The sequence below is a fragment of the Nesoenas mayeri genome (assembly GCF_963082525.1).
Source record: "Nesoenas mayeri genome assembly, chromosome: 5".
Taxonomy (NCBI): domain Eukaryota; kingdom Metazoa; phylum Chordata; class Aves; order Columbiformes; family Columbidae; genus Nesoenas; species Nesoenas mayeri.
In genome coordinates this window covers 40,308,974-40,336,873 of record NC_137548.1, presented here as the reverse complement: position 1 = coordinate 40,336,873, position 27,900 = coordinate 40,308,974, and the positions used below count along the sequence as shown (strand labels likewise).

Sequence of the window (27,900 nt, the reverse complement as noted above, 5' to 3'; positions counted from 1 at the left end):
AAAGAGATGGCACCTGCCGAGAACAGTGAAGTAGCTATTGCATTTGACATATAATTCCGTGTTGTCGTGATAAATACTTAAAGAGAGGAAAATTCTGTTCAGGTAGAGCACTGTGCTTGTGCTACTGGCTGGCTCAGAGCTTGTTTCTTCCGTGCCACAGCCATGCGCAAGGCCTGAAGGATCATGTTCTCGTTGTTCATGATATTGTAATTAGTGAGCTTAAGAAGCTTGTTGAAATCTTCTGCTTTCAGTGAGACCTCCCTTGTTGAGTATGGAGAGCAGAAACCGGAGATATCAACCTTGCCCTGTTCAATTTCGGCTGCACTACGTGCAATACCTGTCAAGGGAAAAGAGGAATGTGCTTGTATAGTCCCAGGGAACTACATTATTCCAACAGACTATGTCAAAAATAATGTAGAGAGGTCACATGTGATTGCTGTGAAGACAAGTGTAGTGCTATGATGTCTCAAAAATCTACTTCTGAACAAAGCCTACTGGAATTAAAAAAAATTAGTGTCACTAAACACCATTCCATTGCAACCAGCACCTTCTACTGGCCAGCTCATGGCACATCCTTTTATGTGGTCACCGGTGTTCATCTTACCCTACAGGTTCTTGAGCAGAATGTAAAGTAATGGTAAAAGGAATAAAGAGAAGCATGGGACAGGAGGAAGCAGGATATTAATAGCCTAGGGAATCATCATGAAAACAAAGACTGCATCTCAAATACTGGTCCAAAAGGACACTGTGACTGTATTAGTTTATGTACTGTTGCTTCGATTTTCTAGCATACACAACCAACACATTAAACAGCTCAAATAGAAAGCACAGTGGCCCTCCATTCTATACTGGACAGGTAATTCTCTCCTACATCTGAACATCATAAACATACATAATCTGAAAAATATGCTTTGTTCTACACCATGAAGTAAATGTCTGGAGATCACAAGAAGAAATTAGTTCCCATTCCTCTACCTCACCAACACGTTTCCTCTTTCACTGAATTGCACCAAGACTCAAACTAAAATTATGCAAAAGATTTCACTTGATTTTGAAAATAGTTTGCATCAGCCCATTTTACAATTTATTTGCTAGTAGAAACAAGCAAACAAAGGATTTTTGTTTTGGGATAAGGGAAAAACACCTAGGGAGTAAAAAAATTCATTGGGTCAATAAAATTAACTGGGTACGATTAACTTACCAGGTGCTGCATATCTTTGGAAGGTGTCATTCACTAGCGGGAAATAAAGCAGCAGAGGAGCTCCCGGGGTGTCTGTACCACCAAACATGTAGCATTCTTTCAGGTTCTGCTCGTCATCCTTCAGCCCAACACTAGGGAACGGAATTCCCTGCTCTGAGAAGTATCTGCAAGCCTGCTCCAGGGGCTGGTCATGGCCCAACAGCAGCAGTGTAAGGAATGGAAAAGATACCCAAGATCAGACTGCTGCCAAAGCCCAGTAATTCATGCCAAGTTGCACAAAGTAGACTCATAGCACTGGACATCTGAGAATAACATGAGCACCTGCAGCCCAAGGAACTTTTCTTATGTTACCCAAGGAGCTATTTGAAAACAGTCTTGCAAGAAAACACCCAATATCAAGATGGTAAAAATGTTTTAAATATGTATCAAGGCACATCTCTAAAATGGGAACATGATTTAGGATAAGAACAGGGGAGTTCAAAGAGTTTTATGAAGCATCATTAATTAAAGGAGAAATAAATCATAAAAATTTAGATCTAAACAAAACTAAATTTGCAGCCCAAGGCAGTAAGATTCACAGTCAATTTGTAGCAGTTTATATAGCAGTCTAACTGTATCAACTTTATATAGCAGTATAACTTGTAAGTTGACCTCAATAGACTTTAGCAGGATTTTGAGACCAACTTATCCACTTCTATACCTTTAAGTTTAGAAATAATATGAGTTTTCAAGCTAACATATTTCAGGTCTGAAAGTACAGCAGTGAAAGCATTCATCAGAAATTCATTTGTGTTGACCCACTGTGTTAATTTATCTAACAAAACACTAAAGTACCACCTCAGTTTGTTGGAAAAGACTTCAGATTACAGAAAGAAATATAGTGCAACTTATTACATATGCTCTTTGTCAGCTACAGTACGGAGGCAATTTTTTTTTCTTTTTTCACATGGCATCACAGTGTAAGAGTACCACTAAACTATCTTCCACTTGAGAAAATGACAGAACCTTAACTAGCGAACCTTGTGTGTTTTGTGATGCCCTTCAGGGACAAATTTAAAATTACAAGTATATATTTGGAAGCCTAAACCCATCTTTTTATGTGGTGAATACCACTTTCAAAATCTATATAGCTGTTTTAACCAAATGAGATTTCTGAAAACATAGCAAATGCATTTGATATCCTGCTTCAAGCCCACTATATAAGCAGAAAAATTGTATTTATTAGAAGAGAGAAAAATAAAGAAATTTTTTACCACTAGATTGTACTTGGCAGTTAGAAAAGCACATATTAAAATAAAAAGACAAATAAAATTGTATATGTTTATGGAAAATACAGATTAAATGCAGCATCTGAGTCACACACAAAGTTTTTCCACCTGTATTTGTACTATAAAATCTTACACATAATTATAATGGCAGTTGCAGTTCAATCATCCTAATTTCACTATGCCACTCTGTACTTCACTGGTAAAGGACTTAGGACTATATCAATAGTGGCTGGAGAAAAATAGAGAAATTTTCCCTCTGGGAATTTCCATTCTTCTTCTAAGGTTCAGAAACTCCATGTTACTAAATTCCACTAAGTTTCATGTTTTACAGAATCCTGTCTGAAAGTTGTGGAAAGCAAAGTAAAATCCATTACTAAACAAAAACAGTTTTGAGACTTCTCACCAAGGTCTGTGATCCACCGGTGTAATTTAAGTGTATGATGACATCCACATTTCTCTCTGGTCTCATAAGGGGTGGGCAACTGGTTTCAAAGAAGAAAGCTGCATCCACCAACTCCAGGTGCTCTGAGTTGACTCTCAGGTCATTAGGAGAGGTATCTAGTAAAGTGTCTAGAGAGAAGACTCAGAGCTATTAGCAAACTGCAAAAAGGCATCTGTCAAGTTAGAAAACAAAATGTAAGTGAGCTTCCCTCCCATCCAGGATTTTCCCTTTGCTTTAGGATAGCATGCAGCAATCCTTAAGCTCCCTTCAGCATTTCCACTCATGTTTTGTTAGTCTTTCCAAACCCATGAACTGTACCAAACCTGTAGTAGGTTCCCCATATGTACAAAGCTCCACCCCAGTGATTTTCATCCCAGTGAGGACTTCCAGTACCAAATGACCCAAAAAATGAACAGTTGTGTTACTGGAAGTGAAAGACGTGAGGAGTTACTTTGTTTTCCCTCTTCTCCTCTCAGCAAGCACCAACAACCAGCCACAAAACCCACTCAGTTCTCTTCAGGATGTACAAATGTCCTTTGCTAGATCCCAGCCCCTGTGACTGCCCCAATGACCGCTGAGGTGAGTAGGCAGGAGTGCTGTCCACACCTTTCCATTTTGCAAAATGCTCCTGCTGGATGTACTCATTGTGCATCTGGAAGCCCCTCAGGAAGTTGTGGTACTTGGAAACGGCAGGGCGGTCCGTCAGGATGTCCCGGAGAGCCGTGGAGAGGCCGCTTGTAGGAGTGAACATGCATGTAGCCATCTCATGGGGCTTCTCAGGCAAGTCTGGTTGTTCCTCTAGAGGTACATGGTATAAATGACACACAATTGAATTATAACCATGATTGAGAGGAGGCTAGGCACAAAGAGGAGAAAGGATCACTGATTCCTCTGTACCAATAGTAACCAGGCGTTCACGGCTCTCAGCATTGCATTATTTTTCCCTGTGGTCTGCAGTGAGTTTCAGTCAATCTCTTGACAAAACATAAAATTGGCTTTGTTTTCTAAACTCTGGTTTGCCCTATCTCACTAAAGGGCTATTTTTCTCATCAAAAAACATGAGTTTGGTACATATTAAATCCACTTTTCCAAACAAACAAAACCAGGGAAAATAATTTTATTTATATATTTGAAGGGAATACTGGGTTTAGATTCTGTGTAGGTTAAATCTGAAATTCAAAGTTTATTTATAAAATGAAAAAAAAGTGAATGTTTTATTTTTAAATTCAGTATTTTTACTTTTGCTCAATTTGGTTTGAGTTCGGCCAGCTGAATTCAACACAAACTTCCAAATTATTTATATAAACACAAACATAAGGGTTTGTTGTCTGCTTTCCCAGAAACACAGTCTACAGCATCCTGAGCTACATCTGTTCACCATGAAATCACCAGATTTTCTTTAATTTTAACATGAAAATGCTGATGAGCATTTCTAAGAAATGGTCTTTTAGTACAGAGCTGCCTCTCAGCTGATGTAACAGAGCTCCACTCCATTCACTTCCTTTGACCTCTACGAAATCTTTCCATTCAGTAAGATTTTGAAGAACGAATGCACTCTGCAGGACAAATAGATAATGGAAAAAGAAGTGCTCAGGCTTGTCTCTGGATAACAAATAGTTGACATGAGGCTTTGACAGAAGTTCTTTCCAAGTGTTTTAACACAACACTTTAGGGACCACCTTATGCATCCATCCTTATTTCCTTATCCATCAAGATCTGTCTGATGGTGTCTTTCATTCTACTAAAAATTCTCACTATTTTAACGAAGAACCAATAGTTTGCTTATACCAAATAACTTTATTTTCCCAGTGCATCCCATAATCAGAGACTGAGAGCACCAGGCTGACAGAAAAACTCAAAACACAAGAAATGTGAGCACACCTACCATATCAGAGGAGCCTGGAAGAAGAAGGCCCCACTTCAAAGGATGCTTAAGATTTACCTATTTCAGTCACTTTGTTCTGGGTCCACCTGTTCCAGAAGTCCTCTGAATTGTCAGCTGCATGCCAAGCATCCAAGAGGTTTTTGGAGAAGATACTGCTCCACATTCCTAGGAAGCAGGAAATGTATAGTAAGTAGTACTGAGGTAAACACAATGAAGTTCATTTAAAAACAGCCTTCTCTTCCTTTCACCACTCTTCTCTAAATTTTTTGCATTTCTACACAATTTTTCATAAGCCCAGACATGTATTTCAGTGGTAGAGATGAGTTAGAAGACAAAGTTATTTCACAAGAAATTTCAAATTCTTTTTCCTTCTGCCAAGTTTTACCTGGAACAACCTTTTTTTTTTTTTTTACTTAAAGAGAAATTTCATATTGTCATTTTCATTTTCCAATTTTCCTTTTTTCTTTCCTTTGATAGAGAACTATTTTCAGCCAGGTCCTTGCTTGATTCCCCCTTTCTTGCCCTATTTATTTCTTCTCAGCGTTTTCTTCAGCTTCCACAAAGTCTCATAGATTTTCAGCTTTCAAAATGGTGATGCTTCTAAAGCACCTGCAAAGCTGTTTCAGTCACATTTTATCCTAGTCCAAATGATAACATGACCTCTGCTAGCTGGACAGTTGAGTGAATCTCAGGAGAAATGCTGAATTTTAGCTGGGTGAGAAAGGGAACCATTTGTAAGATGACCCGGTCCCTCTGCTGCCACCTGCTGAACAACAGGTCGCTGGGGACTGTTTTCCAGACTCATTAGTGTTTGTATTAAATTCTTGTTGCTCCCCCAGATGGATGAGTCACCTTGCATGAAGCAGATCCGGGATTCAGGGAGCTTCTTCATCAGGCGACCCATGAAGAACTCACTGCCAAAATCCTCTGCGCGAATGAAGGCGCCGTACTTCAGGAAGCCCACCTCATACGGCGTGAATTCCACCCACTCTGCCAAAATACACACCAACAATATCAGCTCCACTGCTAAAAACAGTAAAGTCATCAGACATGGAATAAACCTTTCGGACGTCAGCCCTCATGTGTGAGCTGGCTTAGCAAGCGCCCCGAGGCAAACCTGCTGATAGCTGAATCAGCTGTCAATCACACTGTCTGCAGATTTGTGAAAGAACAATGGCAGTTTGAAGAGAAAAGTTGAATTTCCTCTTTCTTTTTATCTAGCAAGTGGGAAGATTTCTCATGGAAGGTAGATTAGAACACAGATTTACTTCTGTTGGTTTTATTGCCTTTAGCCAACCATGAAAGACATACACTAAGTGAACATAAAGCTCCTTTGAATCACTTTCTTTGAGATTTCATAGCATTTCTGAGACAATTGTCACAGATCTATGTTGTGTTATGAGTCTGAAGTTTATGTCTGAACATGCACACTGACATGCCAGGAGATCTTACAAAATACTGAATTGTTGCTCTCTGTCCTGTGGCAGCCCAGTTACTCTTTCTATCTCTGCATAGGACTTCTCCTGGCTTGGAGTGAGAATTTAAAACAATTCATCATTATTTACAGTATCCCCATGGTGTATCTCCTGGGATAAAAACATAGGTCTTTTTCCAGAATGGAAACATTACCTCTAAAATCTTTGGTGGCAAATTTATCCTTGACATTGAGAGCAAGGTAGATGGGCAGTGGGTTCTGACCCTGGTTCACTGCCCGACGTTGATCAGAAAGTCTGTGGTAGCATTTCTGGATTTGGAAGAAGAAAAAGAAAAGAAAAAAAAAAAAAGAAAAAAATACCAGCTGATAATGAGTTCCTTAAAGACATCAGCTTATAATGTCTGAATACAGGGTATAATTTTTCTGAATTTCCTCCTAAATTTACTTCCCTGTGCTTGAATAACAGAGAGCAAGAAAATTGTGGGAATGAGAATAATTGTTGTGAAGATAACAAGCCATGTTCTACATTTAGTGTAGAATGACAGTAATGAGTTGCTTCACATGCTATTCTAACTTCGCATTGCTAAATGTAAGTGAAAAAATTGGGACGATCTTGGTAATTCAGCTGTTATCACACACTTCATCTGTTAAACATATGAGTTTGTCAAGGCAGTGTGTTAATGGCCTTTCTAGTCATGATTATTTTTGAAAACCATATTGAAATTTAACATCCACAGAAGAATGTGCTGTCTAATACTATCAACTTATCTTACGAGTGAAATGGGGATTTTGAGTGTTCTTCAGCCAAACTAAATTCTAGCAAATTTTGCTACATAGCACTGAGGCCAGAAATACAACGTGAAATGTATGAAATAAGAGTATTTAGTTTTACCTGTTTCACCCAGAAAAAATATAAACTAGGTTTACAGGATTTGAAAATAAAATAGCTTTTTCTCCAGCTAGCACCAGTCTGCTAGTTTACATGGGAAGTTTTGCTTCTGTCATTACAACAAAATGAGGAATGAGAGGTCCTGAGAGATAAAATCCAAAGTAAGGATGTCTCAGGAGCTCTGGGTCTATAGCCTTTCTCATATCAAAATACAGTAACTCCATATGGGGTACAATAGTATTACATTCAAGTTATGGCTGCAGCTTGTGTAAATATTGCAGCAGTGGAGACATAAAAGCATGGTGCCATAAAAATACCTAAGAATCTCAAAAAATTCTTGGACAGCTACAATGTAAATTAGTATGCTGATTACTTTAAAGCTAGTCTGAGCATTTTTATGTTACATTCAACTACACTTTAGTCTCCAGTGTAGATATACACTATATCTCCAAGTCATTAATGCAAATAAGTGGTGTTCTGTCCACATACCAAGTACCTTGTTATTGGCCAGGTTTCTCTTCCTAGGATTTTAATTTCTCATAATTGTCATGAAGATCAAGTTGCCAACTTTATGAGAAGAAAGATGTATAGACATTACCCCATCATTTAACATGGATTCAATCATGAGCCCCCACAGATCAATAAAAGATGTCTTATGTCCTGCTTGGGTCCTTTGGCTCAGCTCTCTGTAATAATTCCTCAGACTTCTCAAGCAAAAAGACCCCATCTTGCACTTGGCTGCTTGCTTCCGAGCTTCGATAATTATTTCTCCAATATCCTTACGTGACCAATCAGCATCTTCATACAGTTTTGTCATGGTCCTGCAGGCAGGAAATGTGATGGAGAGCAGAAAGAAATGAAGATGCTGGGTTGGACTAGATGATATCCAGAGGTCCCTTCCAACCCCAAGCATTCTGTGATTCTGAAACTCAGAGGATATACTTTGTGGTGCTTTGGTCACCTATGGCTTTATCTTGAGGTTACTCTCCTCTTTGAACTTACTTTGAGCAGAAATGCTAGTCTAAAGGCAATCAGTCAAAAATCACTTTATCTGGATTCAATACAAGCAGCTATACCAGCTGTCTATGCTGTTTCTGTTCAACAGTAAATAACCATAAAGGATAATTTTGCATAGGATTAATGATGTTTGTGCTTCCTATAAAGTCTCCTCTTTTGGTTAGGGATAAGTTACTTCAGTGACACCAAATGTATGATGCACAACAGGCCTTCCATGGATGACCCTGAGATTCACAGACCAAAGATGGAAGCAGTAACTCAATAGACCCATTTCACCCTCGCTGAGATGTAAAACCCTTGATAATGCATGGATTTTGTTTAACACAAGAGTATCCAAACAACAGTACCAATATGACTCCTCACCATGTTGTGCCAGATGAGCCACTGATGTATGTAATGCAATCCAGAACACGCAACTTTTGAAGACCCAAAATACTGCCATACATGGCAGTGAGTGCTCTTATCCCACATCCTGCTGTGGTCACAGCCACTATAGGCACCTGTTCAACACAAAAAACGTCAGAAAGCATAGGTGAAAAAGTGGTGTTAAGGCACATTGTGTCAAAAGAAGACAAACATGCAAAAGCAATATTCAGACAATAGTAAAATAAACATGTAGATTAGAGATAAAGCAATGTTGCTGTAGGACTTGTATATAATACAAGTTGCTGGACATCCCAGTGGGGTATACCAAAAGACTTCAGCACTTCAGGAAGGACTTTTAAGAAACATGGACCAAACTCCTTGGTTTGAAGTTCCTCCAAATGAGTCACTTGAAAGCCAAGTGGAAATAGACTTTGCTCATCCAGACAGACTATGGAGCTCTTCAGCTGAGTCCACCCTGGCTACAAACAGCACCCTGGAGGAGGACCTGCTGACAGAGGTTCTCAGTCCTCATCTGTACAGACGGGAGACATCACTCCCCATCTCCAGGCTTGAGAGAAAAGATGGAGAAAAATACCCCAGCAGTGTCTTTCCTTGTTACCTCATGCTCTTGCAGATCTTCCTCCAGATGAAGAACATCTTTCAGTGCAGCAGCAACCACCTTCCTCCGGTTTTGCAGGAAATTCTGTTCGTCAGGGCACAGCTCGAAGCCCAGACGGGCATCTAGATTTCTTGGCCTGTAAAACAGACCCTGGGTCCTGTGACCAGGGCACAAATATTACTACATTATCGTTCTCCATGGTCAAATCCAGCTATGCTTGTGTGTGTTTACAGACCAATTTGTAGACAGTATATTGTACTAAATTAGAAAGAGGAACACCATAGACAGGCCTCTGCTAATTGCTGTAGCTGCCAACAAGAATGCAAATGGGAAGGCAGAACAGAACCTGACATACTGCCCTGGTATGGTAACAAGGTTTCTACATTACACTTCTAGTTTTATTTGCTCATATAGTTAATATTTCAGGTTTCAGTGCTGAATGCCTCATGTGCCTGTAACTAGATAATCACTATCAACAGGCACTGCAGTTGACTAGGAAAGTAGCTACCAAGCCTTGGTGTTATTTTATTCATATAATATAAAATACTATTTCTTCGTGGAGTTTGCTCTCTCCATCTGTGGGCATAATAGTGCACACAAATAGAGATCTGCTTACTGAGCTGCACTAACAACTTGAAAACTTGGAGGAAAGGGAACCCATGATTTAATTCTCCATCACCAAAAAAGAAGAACCTGACAAAAGCCTGCAACCAAAAGATGAACACACCCCTGCTTACAACTGAGCCTGCATGGACCCCTGCTGATTTCAAATGGATTTTGTGTAGGTACAAATGTCTCCCAGTTACAGGATCAGGTCTTGCTGGAAATTCACTTACCATTCACTTGCCTTTGTGTACAAGTCAATTGTCCTGTCCTGAAAATAGCAATACAAACAGTGTAAGCTCAGGTCATTAATCCTGAACTTTCCTCCCCCACTCCATCCATGGATTGAGTTTCACTGTCTTTGCAGTCAGCAGCACAGCTGCAGGATCTGGCCTGCAATGATCTGTGCTATGAGAGGTCTAATGAGCTCCAGTACACTCTGGGTAGAAATGAGCCATTCACCTAAGCCAGATGGGCTTAAAGGCCCCTCGGCTTTTCGTAGCTGAACACCTCGTTTAACGTTCATTTTCTGGAAATCTGAACCACAGGCCTATGGATGCTGTCTGTTTTATCTTCTGCTTCAGGCTTTCCCTTTGCAAATTTAAGTCTTAATTTTCATATCCTTTACTGTTAGCTCACATACTGTGTTGATGAACTGAAATGTCCTGAGGAAATTAAACTCAGAACAGGGTTGAACAGCATGCTTTGAACCACATGCAGGAAAAGAAAAAAAAAAAAAAAGAAACAAGAAAAAAATATACTATATATTGCATATTTGCAGAATGACTGTAATTCACACCTTGCGCTGTAGCATGCGTTGTGTCTGACAGGAACTGATTAACTGAATTCTAAGCCTCTCATCACCCACCAAACTGAATGCATGTTTATTAAGAAAGCCTTGTTCTCACCTCTGCTATTGTTATTTTCTCTTGTATAGGAAGCGAGTTCAGAGCTAGAGTCACGGACTCATTCATATCACTTTCATTTTGACTTGATATAGACTGGAAAAAACAATAATGACAGTTAGCTATTATACAAAAGGGGAAAACAAAAGGTTTCCCCTGCCTCACATACATACATTTACCAATTCCCCGCATACACACACCTGCACATGGACTCAGGTCTTAGAGGTCACCAAAGAAATACACAGCCAAAAGCCAGTTATGCATTACAGTGTCACAGAATCATTTTGGTGAGAAGAGACTCTCAAGATCATCAAGTCCAACCATTAACCCAACCCTTTCTGGGAATAAATTGTTCCCAAGATCAAACGTCAACCTCCCCTGGCGCAACTTCATCCTATCACTTGCTCCTAGTGGAGATCACATACCCTGCTGAGCCGCCTCCGTCGCGGCAGAGCCACAGTCAATGCTGACTGGTTGTACTTGATGTAGTGGAACCTGGCTGGGGACGTCGGGCAGAGGCAGGAGCTCAGTGTGTGCGTCCTGGTTCCTTCATATGACCCGTCCACAGTTAAGGCAAACTTTCTCTCTGAAGCAAAGGAGTTTCAAACGTAAGTTCTTCAAAAAATGTGGTTTGTTTCTTTGAACAGTAATGTAACATGTTTTTCTTAAGTCATGACTTCAATGGATACCCAAATTATAGGACAAATAAACAGACTCATCTGAGCCCTTTGGGGCTGTTGCTATAGTGCCACTGCACTTCCATATATACTTTTATTCCTGAGATTACTGTTCTATCTATTAGATAATGATTCACAGCTGATAACTTTGTTTGGGAAAAAAAGCACTCTTTCCTGAAAATGTGAAATTTTCAAAGTACTTCAGCAATAAGACAGTATGTGGCACTAAAATATTATCCTTGTATAGTAATAAGGTATTTTGAAAATTTCAGACTTTGGGGGAAAAGGCTTTTTTGTTTGTTTGCTTTTTTGAGCAGAGCACAGTTCTCTTTGGAACCAGTAAAATCACAGTCCCTCTATCATGTTTCTCTTTACTTCAACCTGTCATATTTCGTTTGAAAGCATTTCTAACATGTAAAAAAATAATGCCTGGTAGTCTTTGACCTTCATGTAATAAATCCCAGATATGTTTCTCTGAGTAATTATAAAATGATTTTTATATGGAATTGTATCATCACAGATTCAAAGCAAAAATACATGCTGTAAATCCAAACACTCAAAGGTATATAGTCAACCTTCGAAAGAATTATCCTACGAAAGCATTTTCAGGCCCAACTAATAAACTTCTTCGCTGTGACAACTGAGTTCAACTAGATCATCCATGTGCAGTTTGCTGCATTGAGGACATAAGGAGGTATCAGATTGTGATGTTTTAAAAATTGCATAGGATGTGCACAGGTCCACAAGTATGGACTCAACACCATAGTGATGCACTGCCTAAAATGTGCAAACAATGTCTTTTTCACCCAGTGGCATCTTTCATATTGTTACTCCTAAAATGCATAAAAGAGGACCAGTTCTCATCCTGTCCATTTCCATACCTCTGAATCCAGAAACAACAGGCATTTAGTCCAATTTAAGCGTCAGAAAATTTCAATTCCCGTGCAAATATTTTGGAAAGTTATAAGCATCTGAAAAACTGGAAAGTATTTTGTGGGGAAACCAAAACAAACACTCATCATGCTGCATTGAGTAATAATTAGTATATTTTTGACCAACTACAGACTCCTCTAGAGGCCATTGATATCCATGAGATTTTGTCTTACATCTTAAATAACTTTAAACCTAGGCATTCAAGCGTAAAACACTCGGTGCTTTTGCCTTAAAGTGGCATCCAGATTTGCTCCATAAGTCAGGCTCCATAAAGTCTCACCTGAAGAATCCTTCCTCAGCCTCCCACCGTTCACCTGCACATCCAAACACGCAACCTCGCGGGACTGTAAGAGACAACCAGGGAAAGAGAAAAAGACATTTGCTGTCGGCAGAGCTCTACCTTGGCCAGTCCTTTAGGCACATGCGGGGCACAGGGGCTCAGGGCGTGCACCTCAGGGGTAGATGGTCTCAGTCAATAACCCCCTTACCAGGCACAGGGAGTTGGCATTGGGCTTCCACATGGGAAATAACAGATCATGTAGAGACCAGGAAAGAGAAAGGATCTGCTCGCTCCTGCCTGGAGAAGCAGTCCCGCAAGGACATGGGGGAGGACCAGTCACAAGGGAAGGGGTGCAGGGCAGGATGCTCAGCCCAGCTCTGCCTGGGCAGACAGAGGGATTTTGTCCACCTGAGTCCAGCTCAGTTTGGGCAGAGGCAAGCGATAGCAGCACCTCACAGCTTTTGCAGCTGCAGCCTCTCCCAGCGTGAGTCGCTACTGGGGACCATGTGGGAAAGCCAACGCCAGCACCAGCTTCAGCCTGCCTCTCGGCCGATGCCTTCATACCACCATCTGGAGCAATTCCCAGTAGCTTTAATACTAATTTCACAATAAGCATTGCTACATGGCAGGGAAGGGATTATGAAACAAAAATTACCACTAATACTCCATTGGTAACAATGTTTTCAGGAGGATCAGGACTAAAAGACAAAAAGGGAAAACAATCAATTCAAAACCAGCACACTTTGTTTTGTTTTGTTATTGCTGTTGGGGTTTTTCAATTGTTTGTTGTTTTGTTTTGTTTTAACTCTTCTTTAATCATTATTTCATTATGTTTATCTTTAGAAGTCCTTCTTTGGACAAGCAGCATGGGCAAACAGCATAAGAAATTCTAGCTGAACATTCAGTCCAATTTGCCTCTCACGGACTTGGGTCTGAACTTCAAACTGTGGAGACCTGCTGGACTAAGGAGTTTCTCACTGTATGAGACAGGATTGTTTTTTGACACAGTGAAGCAAATTTACAGAGGAATGACACAATTAGACTATTATGCTGTATTGCTCAGTTCAAACCTGGGCGATCAGAGTAGAAAAGCTGGTGAGTTCATCCAACATGCCATAATAAAAAAGGAAAAAACTTTACCATTTACCTTAAAAATCAACTAACAGGACTAGGGCTGATTTACATGCCCATTCTCTCCATTAACTATACAGTCAGCATAGAAACACAGTTAAAAAAAAAAAAAATCTATTCCCACAAGACAAATTCCAAGTACCATCTTCCCACATCCTGATGATAAAGCAAATATCTGGGATCTCATAGAAAGGAGCAAGAAGGGTTTGAAACTTAAAACTTCCTCCTGTGCAGAATGCCCTTGCAGCCTGGTGAGCAGCAGCCATCAGGGACATCTCTGTGCTCCCACCAGCATCTGTGCTCGCTTCCCCATGTGTCTGGATGCCTGGTGTTGATGCACGTACATCAGGCACTGCCATGTACCCTTTCCCCATTAAATGCCCTACACAAGCATTTCCTGAACACCCGAAGTTCTCCGCTACTTTATTCAGAAGGTGTCAATGTTAGAGGGCTGTGAGTGGAAACTGATGTTTTGTATCAGTAACATTTTGTCGCTGGGTTACATTTCTACTGATCACCTTTTTGGCCTTACTCACCTGCTCTCCATTGTGAATTCAACCTCCAGCTCCTCTTTTCCCTGTGAAACAAATGAATGCAGTCACTGCAGGTTGATTCTCCTGTAAAGGAGAATCCTACAGGAATCCTACAGGAACCCTGCAGGAATCTATGCTTTTCAGGGGACTCTATAAGCCAGTGTCCACCTTTTGTTTCTGAGCGTGCAACAGGTTTGATTTTCTTAATCTCCTATCTGCTATGCTTCCAGTGTCACATACTTCTAACATCATATCCATTACTTTAGCAGACTCCTACTTCAGACCTTGCAGGCCAAACTTGATACGTACTGCAGGGCCTCTTGGCATTTGCTCCCCCTTTCTGCAGCCATAGGTTCACCCCTCACCTTTTCACAGGCTGCCTGCAGTTCCCCTTTCCCTTCCTCTACCACAAGTTCTCAGCATTCCACAGTGATCCTCAGCATGAGTGAAGCTGGTTTTCTCTGGTGCATCCAAGGTCACCCTGCCCCTCTCCCGGCCCTCACCCACAGTCGGTGCAGGTGGGCCTGGTAGCACATCAATATGGTGGCACACTTGGGCATACAAAGTCCAGTGTGTTCTGAAGAGTGTGCTTTGGTTTGGAGGAATCTGTACATATAATCCCATTGCATGTACAATCTTTATCTTTGTCTTTTGGAATTCCCTCCCCCTGAGATTTCCTTCCTTCTTCCCAGGTTTAGGTGTAGCTCCTGTTATCTTGTCAGCCTCCAGTGTGAGCACTAGGGAAAACACAGCACAGAGAGCCACCCTTTCCAAAACGGGTATCAAATCAATTCAGCACTCACTGAAGTAAAGTATTTCTAGGCCTCAACATTGTCCTTAAAACTTCAGTATAAAGTTGTCTCAACCTTATGAAAGACCTGCAGAAAAACTCACTTACGAAAATTGGGTTTGCGGCTTATGGCCGCAGATCAATACTTTTATATTAGCAGAACAGAATGCACAGCTCAGTACCACCAGTCCCAACTGCAAAGGGATGCCCAGAACTGTTGGGTTAAGCTCTTAATATTTTGACATCAAGGACAGCAACCAGACAAGCAAGTCCAATAGTGCTAGCCAGTTTGGTCTGTAGAAGCAGCATCTGAATTTTGTGTTAATTACAGAAGCAACACTGGATATCATCCCTTGAAACAGATGGACATACTCAGGTGGCCGAATGATCAGTAAGAAAGGCTTGTATATGGGACATGCAAGAAGAAAGATGAGATAACCACCTTCTCACCTGACCACATCCCCTTAGCTTTGTCCTTATATTTTTTCCATACCTGTGGATTCAGCTGGAAAGACAGTCGAATGTTTTCTCCAAGCTGGATTTTGGAGACATCAAAGAATACAGTGAGGAGATGGTCATCTTCAGTTATGTTGTCCTCATCACAAACTTTCAGCTCCAGAATGTTCTGAAATAACAAAAAAAAAAAAAGGAGAAAAAAATTGTGTAAGGTTTAACAAACGTAAAATGCCACATATATTTCATTTTAGCTAAAGGAGTTTGTGAAAGACTTCCAAGAATACAAGTAAAGGTAACAGTAAAATAGAAATTTTGCTGTTGCACTCTACAGGTAATTGACTGTTCAGGAGGATACATTCTTATCCAACCATTGCAAGGTAAATAACTACAGCAAGAGAGTGTCAACACTTCATAAGGGGATTCAGAGAGACCTGCACTGTGGAAGGGCTATACAGTAGGTTTGATATCTGGTAAGAATACCTGTTGGGCACAGACGCCCTTCCTACCTTAACCTGGCTCTGAATTGTGAAGTGGAAGGTTTCGTTCCATGTCGGGTTCTTGCTGTTCTTGACCGTTTTGGTTCGGAAATGCTGCACTGAAGCTGTTGGGAGGCTCAGGCTCACATAGCAGTCCGACTGGCTTACTGTTGGAGAGGGAAAGCATGAAAGCAATGGATCAAGGAAACACATCTAGTACCCTGTAAGGCATTGCACTATATGAGTTTTTGTGCTATGTACACAGGACAATATGCAGAACGCAGACCAGGATGCTAGCTAATGTGCCACCAAGCCAGTGCTAGACAGCCAGCTTGCTTTACTCTTTGTGAAAGCCTGGCAGTTTGCTCTTATTGAGAACTCCTTAATTGCTGGAAAATCAATAAACATTCAAAATATGCAGTTACATTGCATTCTTTCTCAAAGAGATACATAGTCGGACTATCTATATATATCAGACTTCAAAGGTTTAACATTGATGAGCCATCTGCATTCACAGGGGCATGCACATACACAAGAGCCTCACAGGGCTGGGCACTGTTGATGGTTCAGCTGCCTGTCAGGAACACAGAGCAGATAACATTAACAGCTGTAGCCAGCAGAGGCTGCTGGACAGACAGAGCCCACTTTCTACATACTGGACTTCCACAGGTAGGCATGGACATGCCTTAGTGTTTCTGTGGTAGTTCTGGCTGTAAGTTCCATCTTGCCTACTTTTTGGAGCATCCTTTATGTTCTCTAGCACATGTGGCTGCCAACACAGTTGTGACAGGAGCTCATTTCACTGAAGTATCCCCTGAAGCCCCATTGCTGTCACAGAAGGCAGGTCTTCCACCAAGACACTTGATCTCAGCCCGCCTTCTTCCCTTTCAGAAAGGTAAAGAAGGGAAAACACATGCATCATAGAGTTCAACAACAGAGATTTTAAAAAAAAAAAAAAAAAAAAAAAAAAGAGGAATTTTCAACTCTGAGCCTCAGCCAGAGGCAGATAAGGGTATTTGAAACACTTTATGGGCAGGAGAAAGCTTGTCTGCATTTCCCAGCACAGGATGCTTGGTACAAAATTGCATTGCTTTGTCTTTGCTGTTCCAATTAGAGGTGTGTTCAGGTCATAAAGTTCAACTATGGATTTTAATATTTCCAGATGTAGGGAGGGCAGCTTTAGTATTTTTGTCTTCCTTTCCCAGGTGAAGATGCCAGTTGTAAAGTTTGGCTTCCCACCTGAGCTCCATCACAGGTGAGGGATGTTCTGGACCAAAGGTTCAGTATTAAATAGTGGTTAGCAGAAGGCTGTAGTGGTTATATCATCAACAAGCACTTTCATTCTGAGGTCAGAATAATTTGCATGCAAGTACATTTCTGTCATAGTTATTAAGAAATGAAAGGAAAATGTGAATCATGAGATTAACAATCCTGTGCACCCACACTCAAAAGTCAGGGATGATCACCTTACAGAACATGATCTGTGAAGGACAGCAACCCACACAATTGCCAAAGATAGCATGGGGGAGTATTGCCCATAGATGCCAATCCCGTCATTAGCATTATATTTCCTCTATCTGTAATGCCACCTACTCAAGCATTCTTGCCATTGCATAGCAGACACACCTTCATCTGACTAAACTTAGTCTCGTCCTACTTAGTGTTACTGGTAGACTTGACTTTGGGAAACACAGAATAATTGACTCAGCCATTTATCACATTCTATGTGTAACTGAAGAATTAACAAAGCTAGCCTATTCTTCTCCTGACCCCCCTAAGGCTTAGGTCATCTTTGATTGAGTAACTCTGACCAAAAAAGCAACAACAACCCACAAAAAAAAAAAAAAAAAAGAAAAAAAAAAAAAAAAAAGGCAACTTTGCCTGGTGAAGGTGCTTGTGGTGTACACAAAGATATAAAAATTCTTACAGACAAACAAAAAAAATCAAAACACATAGAAATCACCTGAGTTTCCAACAGTCCTAATCACTCCCAAACTTTTGTGTGCACACAGGAAATGTCCACAATGAAAATCCTTTTTGGCTCTCGGGAATTCCAGACTGATGTTAGCACAGACTCCTGTCAGCACTAATCTCCACTAGAAGAAGGATCAGGCCTCAAGTCCATAGATTTTTGAGAAATCCAAAGTATATTTTGTTGTCATTTCCCAAATAGCATTACATGCTCTGACTAAGCCTGTTGCAAAGAACAGAATATTACTTTGAAAGTTAGCCTTTTTTTTGTTTCCTGCAAGTGACCACTGTCTACTACTGCACTGTATCATACATCTTTAAGAAACAAGTACTTGTCAGACAGCAGAGCTCTGACTTTTCAGATCTCTGACTTTCTCTGACGAACTTCTGACACTGCCACTAAATGTGCATGCTTCCCTCTCCCCATCTGCAAAACGTGTTTGGTGATGACTTTGGTACTTCACAGCTGTCCTCTGAAATCTAATTGCCTCTTCTTCATGAAGTATTTTCCGGGTATTATAAAAGAGGCACTTACAACATGCAGGAACCTTTTTTACACATCTCAGGTGCCTCAGGCCCATGTTCTGCCCAACAAGCTCCAGGCGCAAGCAGATGTGAGAACTGGAATTCCACAGCGCATCCTGTGCCCACACCAGTCAGTCATGACACAATATTCCATTGCCTTGTACCAAGTGCCTCGTCATGTGTACGTAAAAGGCTCCCATTGCCAGCCAGATGTAAGGAAATCACCATTACCCTGGCATGTAAACCTAACCACCACCTAACTATGGCAATTACACTCACACGTAGTACACGCAGCAGAGCTTCACAGCAGCAACCTGTTGTGTCCCTCCCGTGGACCACAACACGTGAGCAGCCATCAAATGTGCTTAGGGTGGCAGCCGTGGTATCACTGTGGGGCAATATCCTGCCAAAAGCAGGTGTGGCAACAGGTGTTTATGACAGCATGGTCTCTTCAGCCAGTTATTACACTAAGTTTCTAATTATCTTCCAGGATAGCAGCAGAACTGGATCTTAATTGTTCGTTACCTTAAGAAAGCATTGCAGCGACATGACGCATGCTCAGAAATACATACCATAGCTCCAGCACCACACTGCATCCCAGACAAGAGCAGGACACCAGCTGTTCTGGATCAAGCTAAAATCTCACTCGTTTCATAAACAGCTCGAATTCAAACAGGGCTAAATCCAAAATTTTTAATTTTAATTCTACCTCCTTTTTTGACGCTAACAGACTCAGCCTCCATCCTGCAGGTAACTTGGGCAGAGGCATCCTCCTGCTCTTGAACTGCCTGTAAGTGCTCACATTGAGGCTATTTCTAGGGGTTAGATATTTTCATGATTATTAGGATATGGTTTTTCTCATTGTGCTGAAGGAATCTGAGCCAAGAATGTGGTCTCAAACACTGTTTGCCCAGATCATCTCCTTGATCATGTCTCCCCTCACTTAGACCCATCCATGTCACAATTTATAAACCATCACCAGCAGAAGAGAAAAGCATTTTTCTTCTTCCTCCCACACTGTGGAGCTGAGCAGAGATCTGGCTGAGGCTGGGTGGACAGGCAGGCATTGCTTTTTTCTGGGGTGCAGAACATTAGATAATTTAGATCAACTTTTAATATTCCTTTTTAAATAAGAATGTGGGTTAATTCCATGAAAGTAAACATCTTCATTCTGAAGGACCTTCACAGTCAAACTATCAGAATTCATTTAGTCCTGGGAGATCAGTTCCTGCCTCCAGGGACCTATCAACCAAAATCTTGTAATAGCTAAACTTCAGTAAAAAGCTTTCACGCTTTCTCCCACTTTGGCCTTGACATAGGGTGGAGCACCCTACAAGTATTCCTAAAACATTATCACTAGTCTTAATTACATACCTCCTTATAAACATCCCTTTGTTGAGTTGTTGCTAAATAACCTTACATTTTTTTCCCCTGTTTTCTCCCTTGTCAGGCTATATCAGCCTACATCCTCTTGTTTTATAATGAGATTTCAAGCAGCACCTAGAACAATAGGCTGTTGGTACATAATTGCAACTGCTTAAATGATTATGTAAGTAATAAATAACAATGAAACAATAAAAGTGGAAGAACAAAATACTGGAGGAAGTCCATGGGTTCCTGCAATAAGTATCCCATTGGACCCTAGTTCCTCAGACAAAAACTTGTTTCACTGGTTATATTTCTTTACAGGATCTCAACGGCCTTTCTATGAGTTGACCTCATATATGGCAGAACTGCTACTGAAATGTCATAAAATGTGGTTGTTGACAAAAATGTAAAACATATTAAATAATTTTATAAAATATTGTACCCAAAATAATATGTCTTATATAAAATTTGGAAGTTTCCAAAATTAACAAGCCTAATTAAAAAAAAAAATCCACAAAAGTTTAAAAAAATATAATTTTCTTACTAAGAAAATGCTGAAGATTATCTTTAACTCTACATTAGTCAAGATCCATTTAGCCTGGGGCCCATGGGTGGTGTTTGGGAAGCAGGGAATGATGGCTTAAAATTGCTCAGCTCAGTGTCCCCACCCAATTGCCTATTTTTACCTTTTTGTTTAATACTTAACACTGTTTAGTTTTCTTTTTCATTTGCTAGTGATTTCATGATTTTGTTTCCTTGAAGTATCTTTTTCTTTATCCTCTTTGTCTTTTGTTGTTGTTGTTGGAGAGAAAGCATCTTTGGCCTTCTTAGGAATGTACATCAGTGCCAGAGGAGAATATGCCCTGCATTCTGTGCTGAGTGTCTAAGGAAGAGTATAAGAGGGCAAACACCATAAAATGCTCTCTCAGCCCTCACAATTTAAGATTCAGAGACTTCTTAAGAAAACTTTAACTGGATTTTTCTTCTATGAACTTTTCCTGTCTCCACCTGGAACCCACATAAACTTCTATCATCTGTGATCTCCTGCCGTGGGGAGTTCCCAAGCTGAACCACATGCTGTGAAAAGACATGTCCTTCTGTTTGTTCTGGAGCTATGGTGGTTGCCCAAGGACTGTGAGGGCCTGAACTTGAAATTTGAAGTTCTCTGCAGAGAAAGCCCTGTTTTTAATGGTGGGTTGGACTGGTGCTCATCCAAATCTCAGCCTGTTAAGGGGTCAGGATGCAGATGGGTCACACACCCAAACCTGGGAACTGGCAAGTGTTCACAGGTCCTGGAATATAAAGAACCCCAGTGAGCCTGATGGGGACGTGGGTGTGCTCAGTGGGAAGGGGGAATGTGTGGAACACAAACAAGGCACTAAATTCAAAGGTGTTGTCAATGATATCAGCTATGCATCAATACACAAATAGAAATTAGTGGATGGGTCAGTGGCAAGAGGAGACAGAATAGCACAAGGGTGCATTAAAAAGATTCAGGGTTTAAAAAGCAGAATGAAGCAACTGAAATTGTCTTAGGTAAGAACACAATCTTATGCACTGAACTTTCGTTAAAGGTCTTGTAGTTTCTGTTCCATGGGAGATTTTAGTGAGGTTTTGAGAGTCTATTGTTATGGATTCATTTTCCCATCTCCATTACCTGGAAAATGGAGCAGATAGACCAATAATGAAGTTAACTTGTGGTGCCATCTAAACACTAGATGAGTATTAGACAAAGTGATCCAAAAACTCTACAGAAACTTAGTGCAAGAAGGATTTGAGAGAAGAAAATAACAGAATGGGATTCACTTCAGAAACAAAAGGATGGGCACAATTGGCATAAGGTAGAAGGAGCTGATTTTAAATGATAAAAATCTATAAGATGCCTGAGAAGTAAGTGACACTTGCCAATTTTTTCTATAAAAGTTTGTAGGAAAATGAAAGGGATAAAAACAGAGTTTGGAAGAAGAAGAATGAGGAAAAAAATTAGTGTTAGGAAAATGGTACTGTGAAGAATTCTTTATTGCTGGTGATGGAGATCCACATACTTTGGGTTTCCTAAGGCTATGTCAAGCTGATGTCTGGGGAACTGTAAAGATGACTGAAACAACTCCCCCAGTTTTACACACAAACAAACAAAGTTTTCTACAAGTGGTACATTTTATACCCTAAGCCTCCCATTTTGCTGCTTCTCAGTGAAAGTCACATACAGTTAACAACATGAAGTTTTCACTAGCTCTTACATTGCCAGTGAGTTCAACCAGAGGTTAAATTAATTTATTAAAACATTTGAAATATAGGTTTATTTTATATTATAACAAACATGTTATTGTAATGTGTGATTTCTGCAAGTCTGGCTGCAGGCAAATCTATAATAGATCCTGAAATGGTTCAAAAGCATATATTTCTGATAAATTCAACTGACAAAATTTATGGTCAGCAAAATCAAATGTTCTTAGAATTAAGCAGCTGTATATCAAAACAAGATTCAACAACTAAACATAAGCAAGGCAGTGCTGCGGCCGGTATGATTTTCTTTTAGTATATGATGGAAGTACACAACAAGCGAAGTATTTTGCAAGTAATGCTTTTGTTTTGTTTGTGCAATTTTTTTCCCCTCAATATTTTGACTAAAATACCAGTTCAAATAGACAATATCTTGGCAAAGTTGGTGGTGAGTGTCTATCATTCTGTTTTGCAGGCAACATCCAGTACATGCTTCACAGTGTCAGGCAGAACAGCCTCAGCCTGGAAAGTCCATGCTGTGGCTTTCCTGCTGCTCCAAACCCTGTGCCACACTCCTAAAGCCCCCTTGTCATTCAAACTGCTCCTTTAAGCAGCTTTATGGGCTGGTGGGACATGTCTTGGACTGGAAAGCAGAAATGCCTGAGCATTCCAGTTCCTGACAGTTGCCCTATAAATTTTCTAGTATTGGAAAGGACAGCATCAAAACATAGGAAATTTCCTTCAGAATAAAAATAGTTTCAGAAAAAAATGAAAAGCATTGATCTAGATGAGAAAAAGGTGGAGAGGAAGTTTGGTAAGCTCATTATCACAGAGATGTTTTAATAGAACATGATTATATGGGGAGATAACAAAGGGCTGTACTTTTCCACACCTTTCAGTTCAGAGCACACATTTGGATCTTCAAATAGGTTTTAGCTGTAGCAAGAGATTTTTCTCCAGCCTATAACCAAGCTTCAGATCTTGTTTCTGCACTTTAGAAGTAGTTCAGTGGGAAGGTTCATTCAGACACTTCTTCCATTCAGCAACAACAAAGCCTCTTACTTTTCCTTCAATAAAGATTGGAGTGAGAAACTCTCCCTCAGATACCTTTCATCTCTGGAGAAGTTCTAGCAGAACTCAAAGCAAAACACTTTTGAAAGGCCCAAAGAAGTGTTTTTGTCTTGCATAATTTTAACTGAACAAATTTACCTTGGTCTGGTTCCTATAGAATCTTCCTGTATTCAGACCTTCTTATTTGTATAAATAAATAAATGCAAGAGACCTCCTCAGGTTGGAGATGATTTTCACTCACACCTTTTTTTTCCTAGGGCTTTGCAGTTCAGATATTTATGAAGCATTAATAAACTTCTACTTACTTAACTGTCATTTCTGGGGATTTTGAAAAAATGATCAAGAATAGAAAAAGCTAACAATGTGTCCTGGTTTTGTTAAAAAACAAGTTTTTCTTTTAGTGAGTTTTCCTGTCAGCTAAAGCTTTTATATTAGCTGCATTGTTTGGAAAAACAGATACATGTTTTGGCAAACAAAGCAATGGAATGAGAGGTTATTGATAATGAATTGATGCACATCTTGCAAGAGGGGCAATGTGAATACTTCATATAAAAGTCAGAGATCACGAGGATCTCGTCCCTTTTTCCTTATGGCCGACATTAGGAGAGGACCTTGCTAGTCGTCCCTGCAAACTGACGCCTACTGACAGACTGAATCCAGCTCCGGTTGGCTGCAGAGTCCAATGCAGGACTCCGGGTGCTGGCTCTGCAGTTGCTGGGACTTTCAAGATTGGTTTTGTATATTTTGTATTATTTTCTCGATTCTTATCAGTAGCATTAGTAAAACATTTTTAATTTTCCCAACTCTTCTCTCTGTCCTTCTTTCCCTCCCCATCACCTGTCCTTAGTGGGAAAGGGGAGAGAGAGGGGCTGAAGCATGAAGGGGGGGGATAGGGGGTTAACAATACATCTGCCAGGGTTTTATTGTCACTCTGTAATCAAAACCCTCGACACAGTGTGAGATCTCAAATAAATATTGAAACATGGCTTTTCCCATGGCTGAATCAAATTTGGCAGGCCATGAGAGATGTCACGTATGCAGACCTGAGCTCACATAAAATATTCTGTAATAGGCCCAGGGATGCACAGGGTGGACATTACTGCAAGAAGGAACCACAGAAAGAAATGACCCATCTAAACTTCTTAATTCAGTCTTCCCCATTAATAAAAAAACCCTGTCTTTGCAGATTCAGATGTGAAGCATTTTAGGCATTCTGTGCAAACATCTTCTGAGCTACAACTGGTGGCTGGAGTTTAGTATTACACTGGCAAAGATATAAGAATAAATAATATCTTCTATGCTACCTCATCTTGAGCTTACAACAGTCGTACATGTTTTATCACTTTCCTTTTGTAAATACTCTGTAGTGTTTGTACACTTGTTTATGTTCCAAGTAGTTTTACAAGCACATGGATGCTCCGGGGGTATAGCAAAGATACTCACACAAGTCTGCTTTCCTGGCGTTTTTCATCCGTATGACTTTTACAGTGAGCAAGTTGCATGGAGAGGGTTCTGTCTGTTGTACAGCATACAAAATGCGTGGGATGAGCATGCAGAGGGAAAGAACAGAAGTACAGAAGAAGAGTTAGCATTCAATTCAGTGTTTCAATTCCAACCATTCAAAATATTTCTGAACTGAGGTTCTTCTTTATGCATTGTCTTCTCTCTCTTCCCAGAAGGTTTGCAGCTGGGTGTGGCCAGACACCCAAAATGTACACTCAATCACAGATCAAACCTCTGATGTCCTCCTTTTTCCATTCTGAGGAAACCTGTGGTAACCCTCAACTTGAGGTGTCTCACTCTTACAACCCAGTCACAGGAAAATGTATGATAGTGAGCCCTGCTGTGTTATTAATACAGCTGACACACATCTTGGGCTGTGCAAATTCAAAGGATGTCATATATATCCACTATATTTCACAACGAACTGCAGACAATCTAGCAGGGCAGGAATTAGTAGCAACATCATGGTGTAATGATGTTGCTCATCAGCTGGTTTATAGCTATCTAAGTCCGTTGTTACGTTTGACATAGAGCAGTGCTGGCTCTTAGAAAATGAGGACCTGAAAAGTGCCTTCCAAAGACCTATCCCAAACTTCTCAGAAGAGGGGAGTAAAAGCAACAACTCTGTAATTATTTATTTCTGAATAAATCAGCTCATCCAATATTCCTTTAAGCAAAAGTCAAAGGAAAGTATCAATGGAAATTTTGGGAAACCACATAAACCCAAGTGGTTATCAAAAGACATTTAACAAACCTGCCAGGAGACTGGTTTCATTTTGTCATTCTCTCTCATCCTAAGCAAGGATCAGACAAACATGGTACTTAATCAAAAGCGTGCGAGTTGAAGTACTTTGCTCCCTATATAATTGTCTTTTTTAAAGTAATAAAAGAAGAGAAATCTGCACATTTAATACTCTGAATGTAAAAACAAACGAACAAAACCGCAAACACCAAAGCCAACTAAAAATCTAAAGAAAAAAAAAAGGCAAACAAACACAAAACCACAACAACAACAAGAAAACCACAAACAAACAAACAAACCCACAAAAAAAGAAAAAAAGCCCACACCAAAACTTAAAACAACAAACAAACAAAAAAATCCAGAGGGGAAAAAAAGAAAGAGCAAATCTATGTAGTGATGCAACAAACAAAGATAAGAGGCAGTTCATGCACACTACCTATGAAGCAGGGAATATCACTGCAGCAAATACATAAATCAGTATGTAACAATTTCTCACCGTTCATTCTCATATGCCCAAAACCTCCCATAATTTTTAAGAGACCTATATTTAACACCTCGCATAATGTTAGTTTCCTGGTTTTCCCCATGTACTCATTAACATTAGTGATACCTCCTTATTTTTCCTTCAGTGAATTGTTTTGTGTAGCCCAGCTGGATGGAAATGAAGGACATCAGCAGTGTACAAAAAGTTCTCTTTTATTTTGTTGTGTTGGTTTGGGTTTTTGTTTTGTTTGGGGGGTGTTTGTTTGTTGTTTGTTTTTCAATGGGGGATTTTCAAAATAGTCAAAATACTGCAGCATTAAAGTCCTTCCATTCCTGAAGGCCAAAACACAAAGCAGGCACAAAACCCAGGCAGAAGCCTCTTTTTCCTGTCAGCCTTGGTGCTGAAGAAGAAGCCTCAGAGTTGAACATACAGGATGTGGAACACCACCTCCACAGCCTGTCCCCTCTGCCACCAAGGGAATGCCAGCTCAGTTCATCTCAGACCCTCCTCTTTCCATTTGTTACCTGGATCTTACTGTAGAACAGCCCCATCGTGGTCTATTCCGCGTTGGAGCCAGGTGCAAAAGGCGGCAGCAGATGGGTACAGAAGAGTCTTGGCCAGGCAGCTTCTCGTGCTTTAAGCTGCCGGGAGCAGGCAGGCAGGTGTGTTAGTACCTGACTCAGCACCGCCTCACCCTGCCACCACCACTTGAGCAATCCCCAACTCCTCCTCCTCTTTCTCCTCCTCCCTACTGCCCGGAGATAAGTGTGTGCTGCACACCTACACTGCGGTGCAGACACCCAGGCTCTGGCACTGCAGAACGATGGTCTTTGCAGCTGTAGTTAGAGGGACACCAAGACCTGAACAAGATTTTCCCTTCACAGTTATGGGTGCAGAGCATCCCCATCACTTCTTGAGGAGGCCACCGTGCTTTTGCACACGAGAGGGCTGCCGAACTGCAGCCGCTTGTGTGGAGGTGGCTGGAGCCAGTCAGGGTCCATCTGGCTGCCCAGGAGTGTGCAACGAGGACTTTTTTGGCCAAGGACATCCAAACAAATGGTTGTGCGTAGAAAAGACTTCTGTAGTGTTTTATTGCATATAGGGAGTAGGTGGGTCTTTGCTGAAAGACACATTGGAAATAATTTTTTATCCACATCTCACATTCCATTTTGCTTGACTACGGCAGTAAGTTGTCTTTCAGCCAAGCAGCTACTGCAGGACAAATTCTGCATTAAAAATTTCACAGTCACCTGTTGAAACTGTCAGAGTTTCTGCTGCAATGCCAAAGCTTTAAAAACTCCCTTTTTCAATTTATTTTTTTACTTTGTGCGTCTGAATTAAGGTGTTTAAATGAATAACCTCAAAGACGATGTATTTGGGAGGGTGAAATTGGTGTTAATTACTCTTTATGTTCTCACCTCTTCTTTAGGTCCTCATGTTTATAAGGCTTCACTGTGTGGGGTACTGCTAGCATCATGTGAGGTGGTCCCAGTCTCAATGGGGGAATACACAGAGGTAACAAAATGGAATTTTTAAAAAAAATCAGCCTTGCTATTAAAAATTCAACAGAAAAATCAAAGTCAAAATAATCTCATTTCACTTTGCAATGAGCTGAGAACTGATTGATAACTTCACAGACATTATATGATTTGAATTTTGTAAAATATTTGGCATTTGAAAACACTCTAACTGAAGAACTAGATGCAACAAATGTCATCCAGATGTTAAACAGATGAAGATGGATAACTAACAGATCACAAAACTGGTAGCCAAAGGAAGGTATCCCCAGAGAGAAATATTCCTAAAGAGATAGCAAACAGCTCAATTTTAAGCCTGCTGCATGTTTTTTTTTAATGATCTGTATTTTTTTTTTTTAAATCACTATCGGCACCCTGTTTCAAACAGAGGATATTGGAGTATTAGGTAAGCTGAAGGGAAGAGCCACAGAGTGATCTGAGAGTAGGAGGAACTCCCTTGGAGAAGGAAAGGCAAGTTTCATATCAGCCAGCAGGACACAATGCAGAGATATCCAATGCTGACTTGGGATACAGCACAGCCATGTCAGTACAAAAATTAGTCATTGTTAAAAGATGGGCTAATTAGCCCC

The 27,900-nt window shown here is 40.5% G+C and overlaps 1 protein-coding gene across 1 annotated transcript; it reads right to left on the bottom strand.

Annotated features, from left to right (window-relative positions):
* Positions 1-98: 98 nt before the first annotated feature.
* Positions 99-26,344, bottom strand: LOC308040876 (cytosolic phospholipase A2 epsilon-like; the record flags this gene model as incomplete). Its single annotated transcript, XM_080345256.1, has 20 exons — positions 99-337; positions 1,202-1,385; positions 2,873-3,039; positions 3,518-3,709; positions 4,854-4,961; positions 5,649-5,786; positions 6,426-6,540; positions 7,719-7,941; positions 8,501-8,637; positions 9,123-9,279; positions 9,959-9,996; positions 10,634-10,726; positions 11,056-11,216; positions 12,521-12,584; positions 13,176-13,218; positions 14,188-14,228; positions 15,468-15,599; positions 15,937-16,073; positions 24,508-24,580; positions 26,318-26,344. 20 exons carry the CDS (start codon positions 26,342-26,344, stop codon positions 99-101), a joined length of 2,469 nt encoding a protein of 822 aa, XP_080201382.1.
* Positions 26,345-27,900: the final 1,556 nt, after the last annotated feature.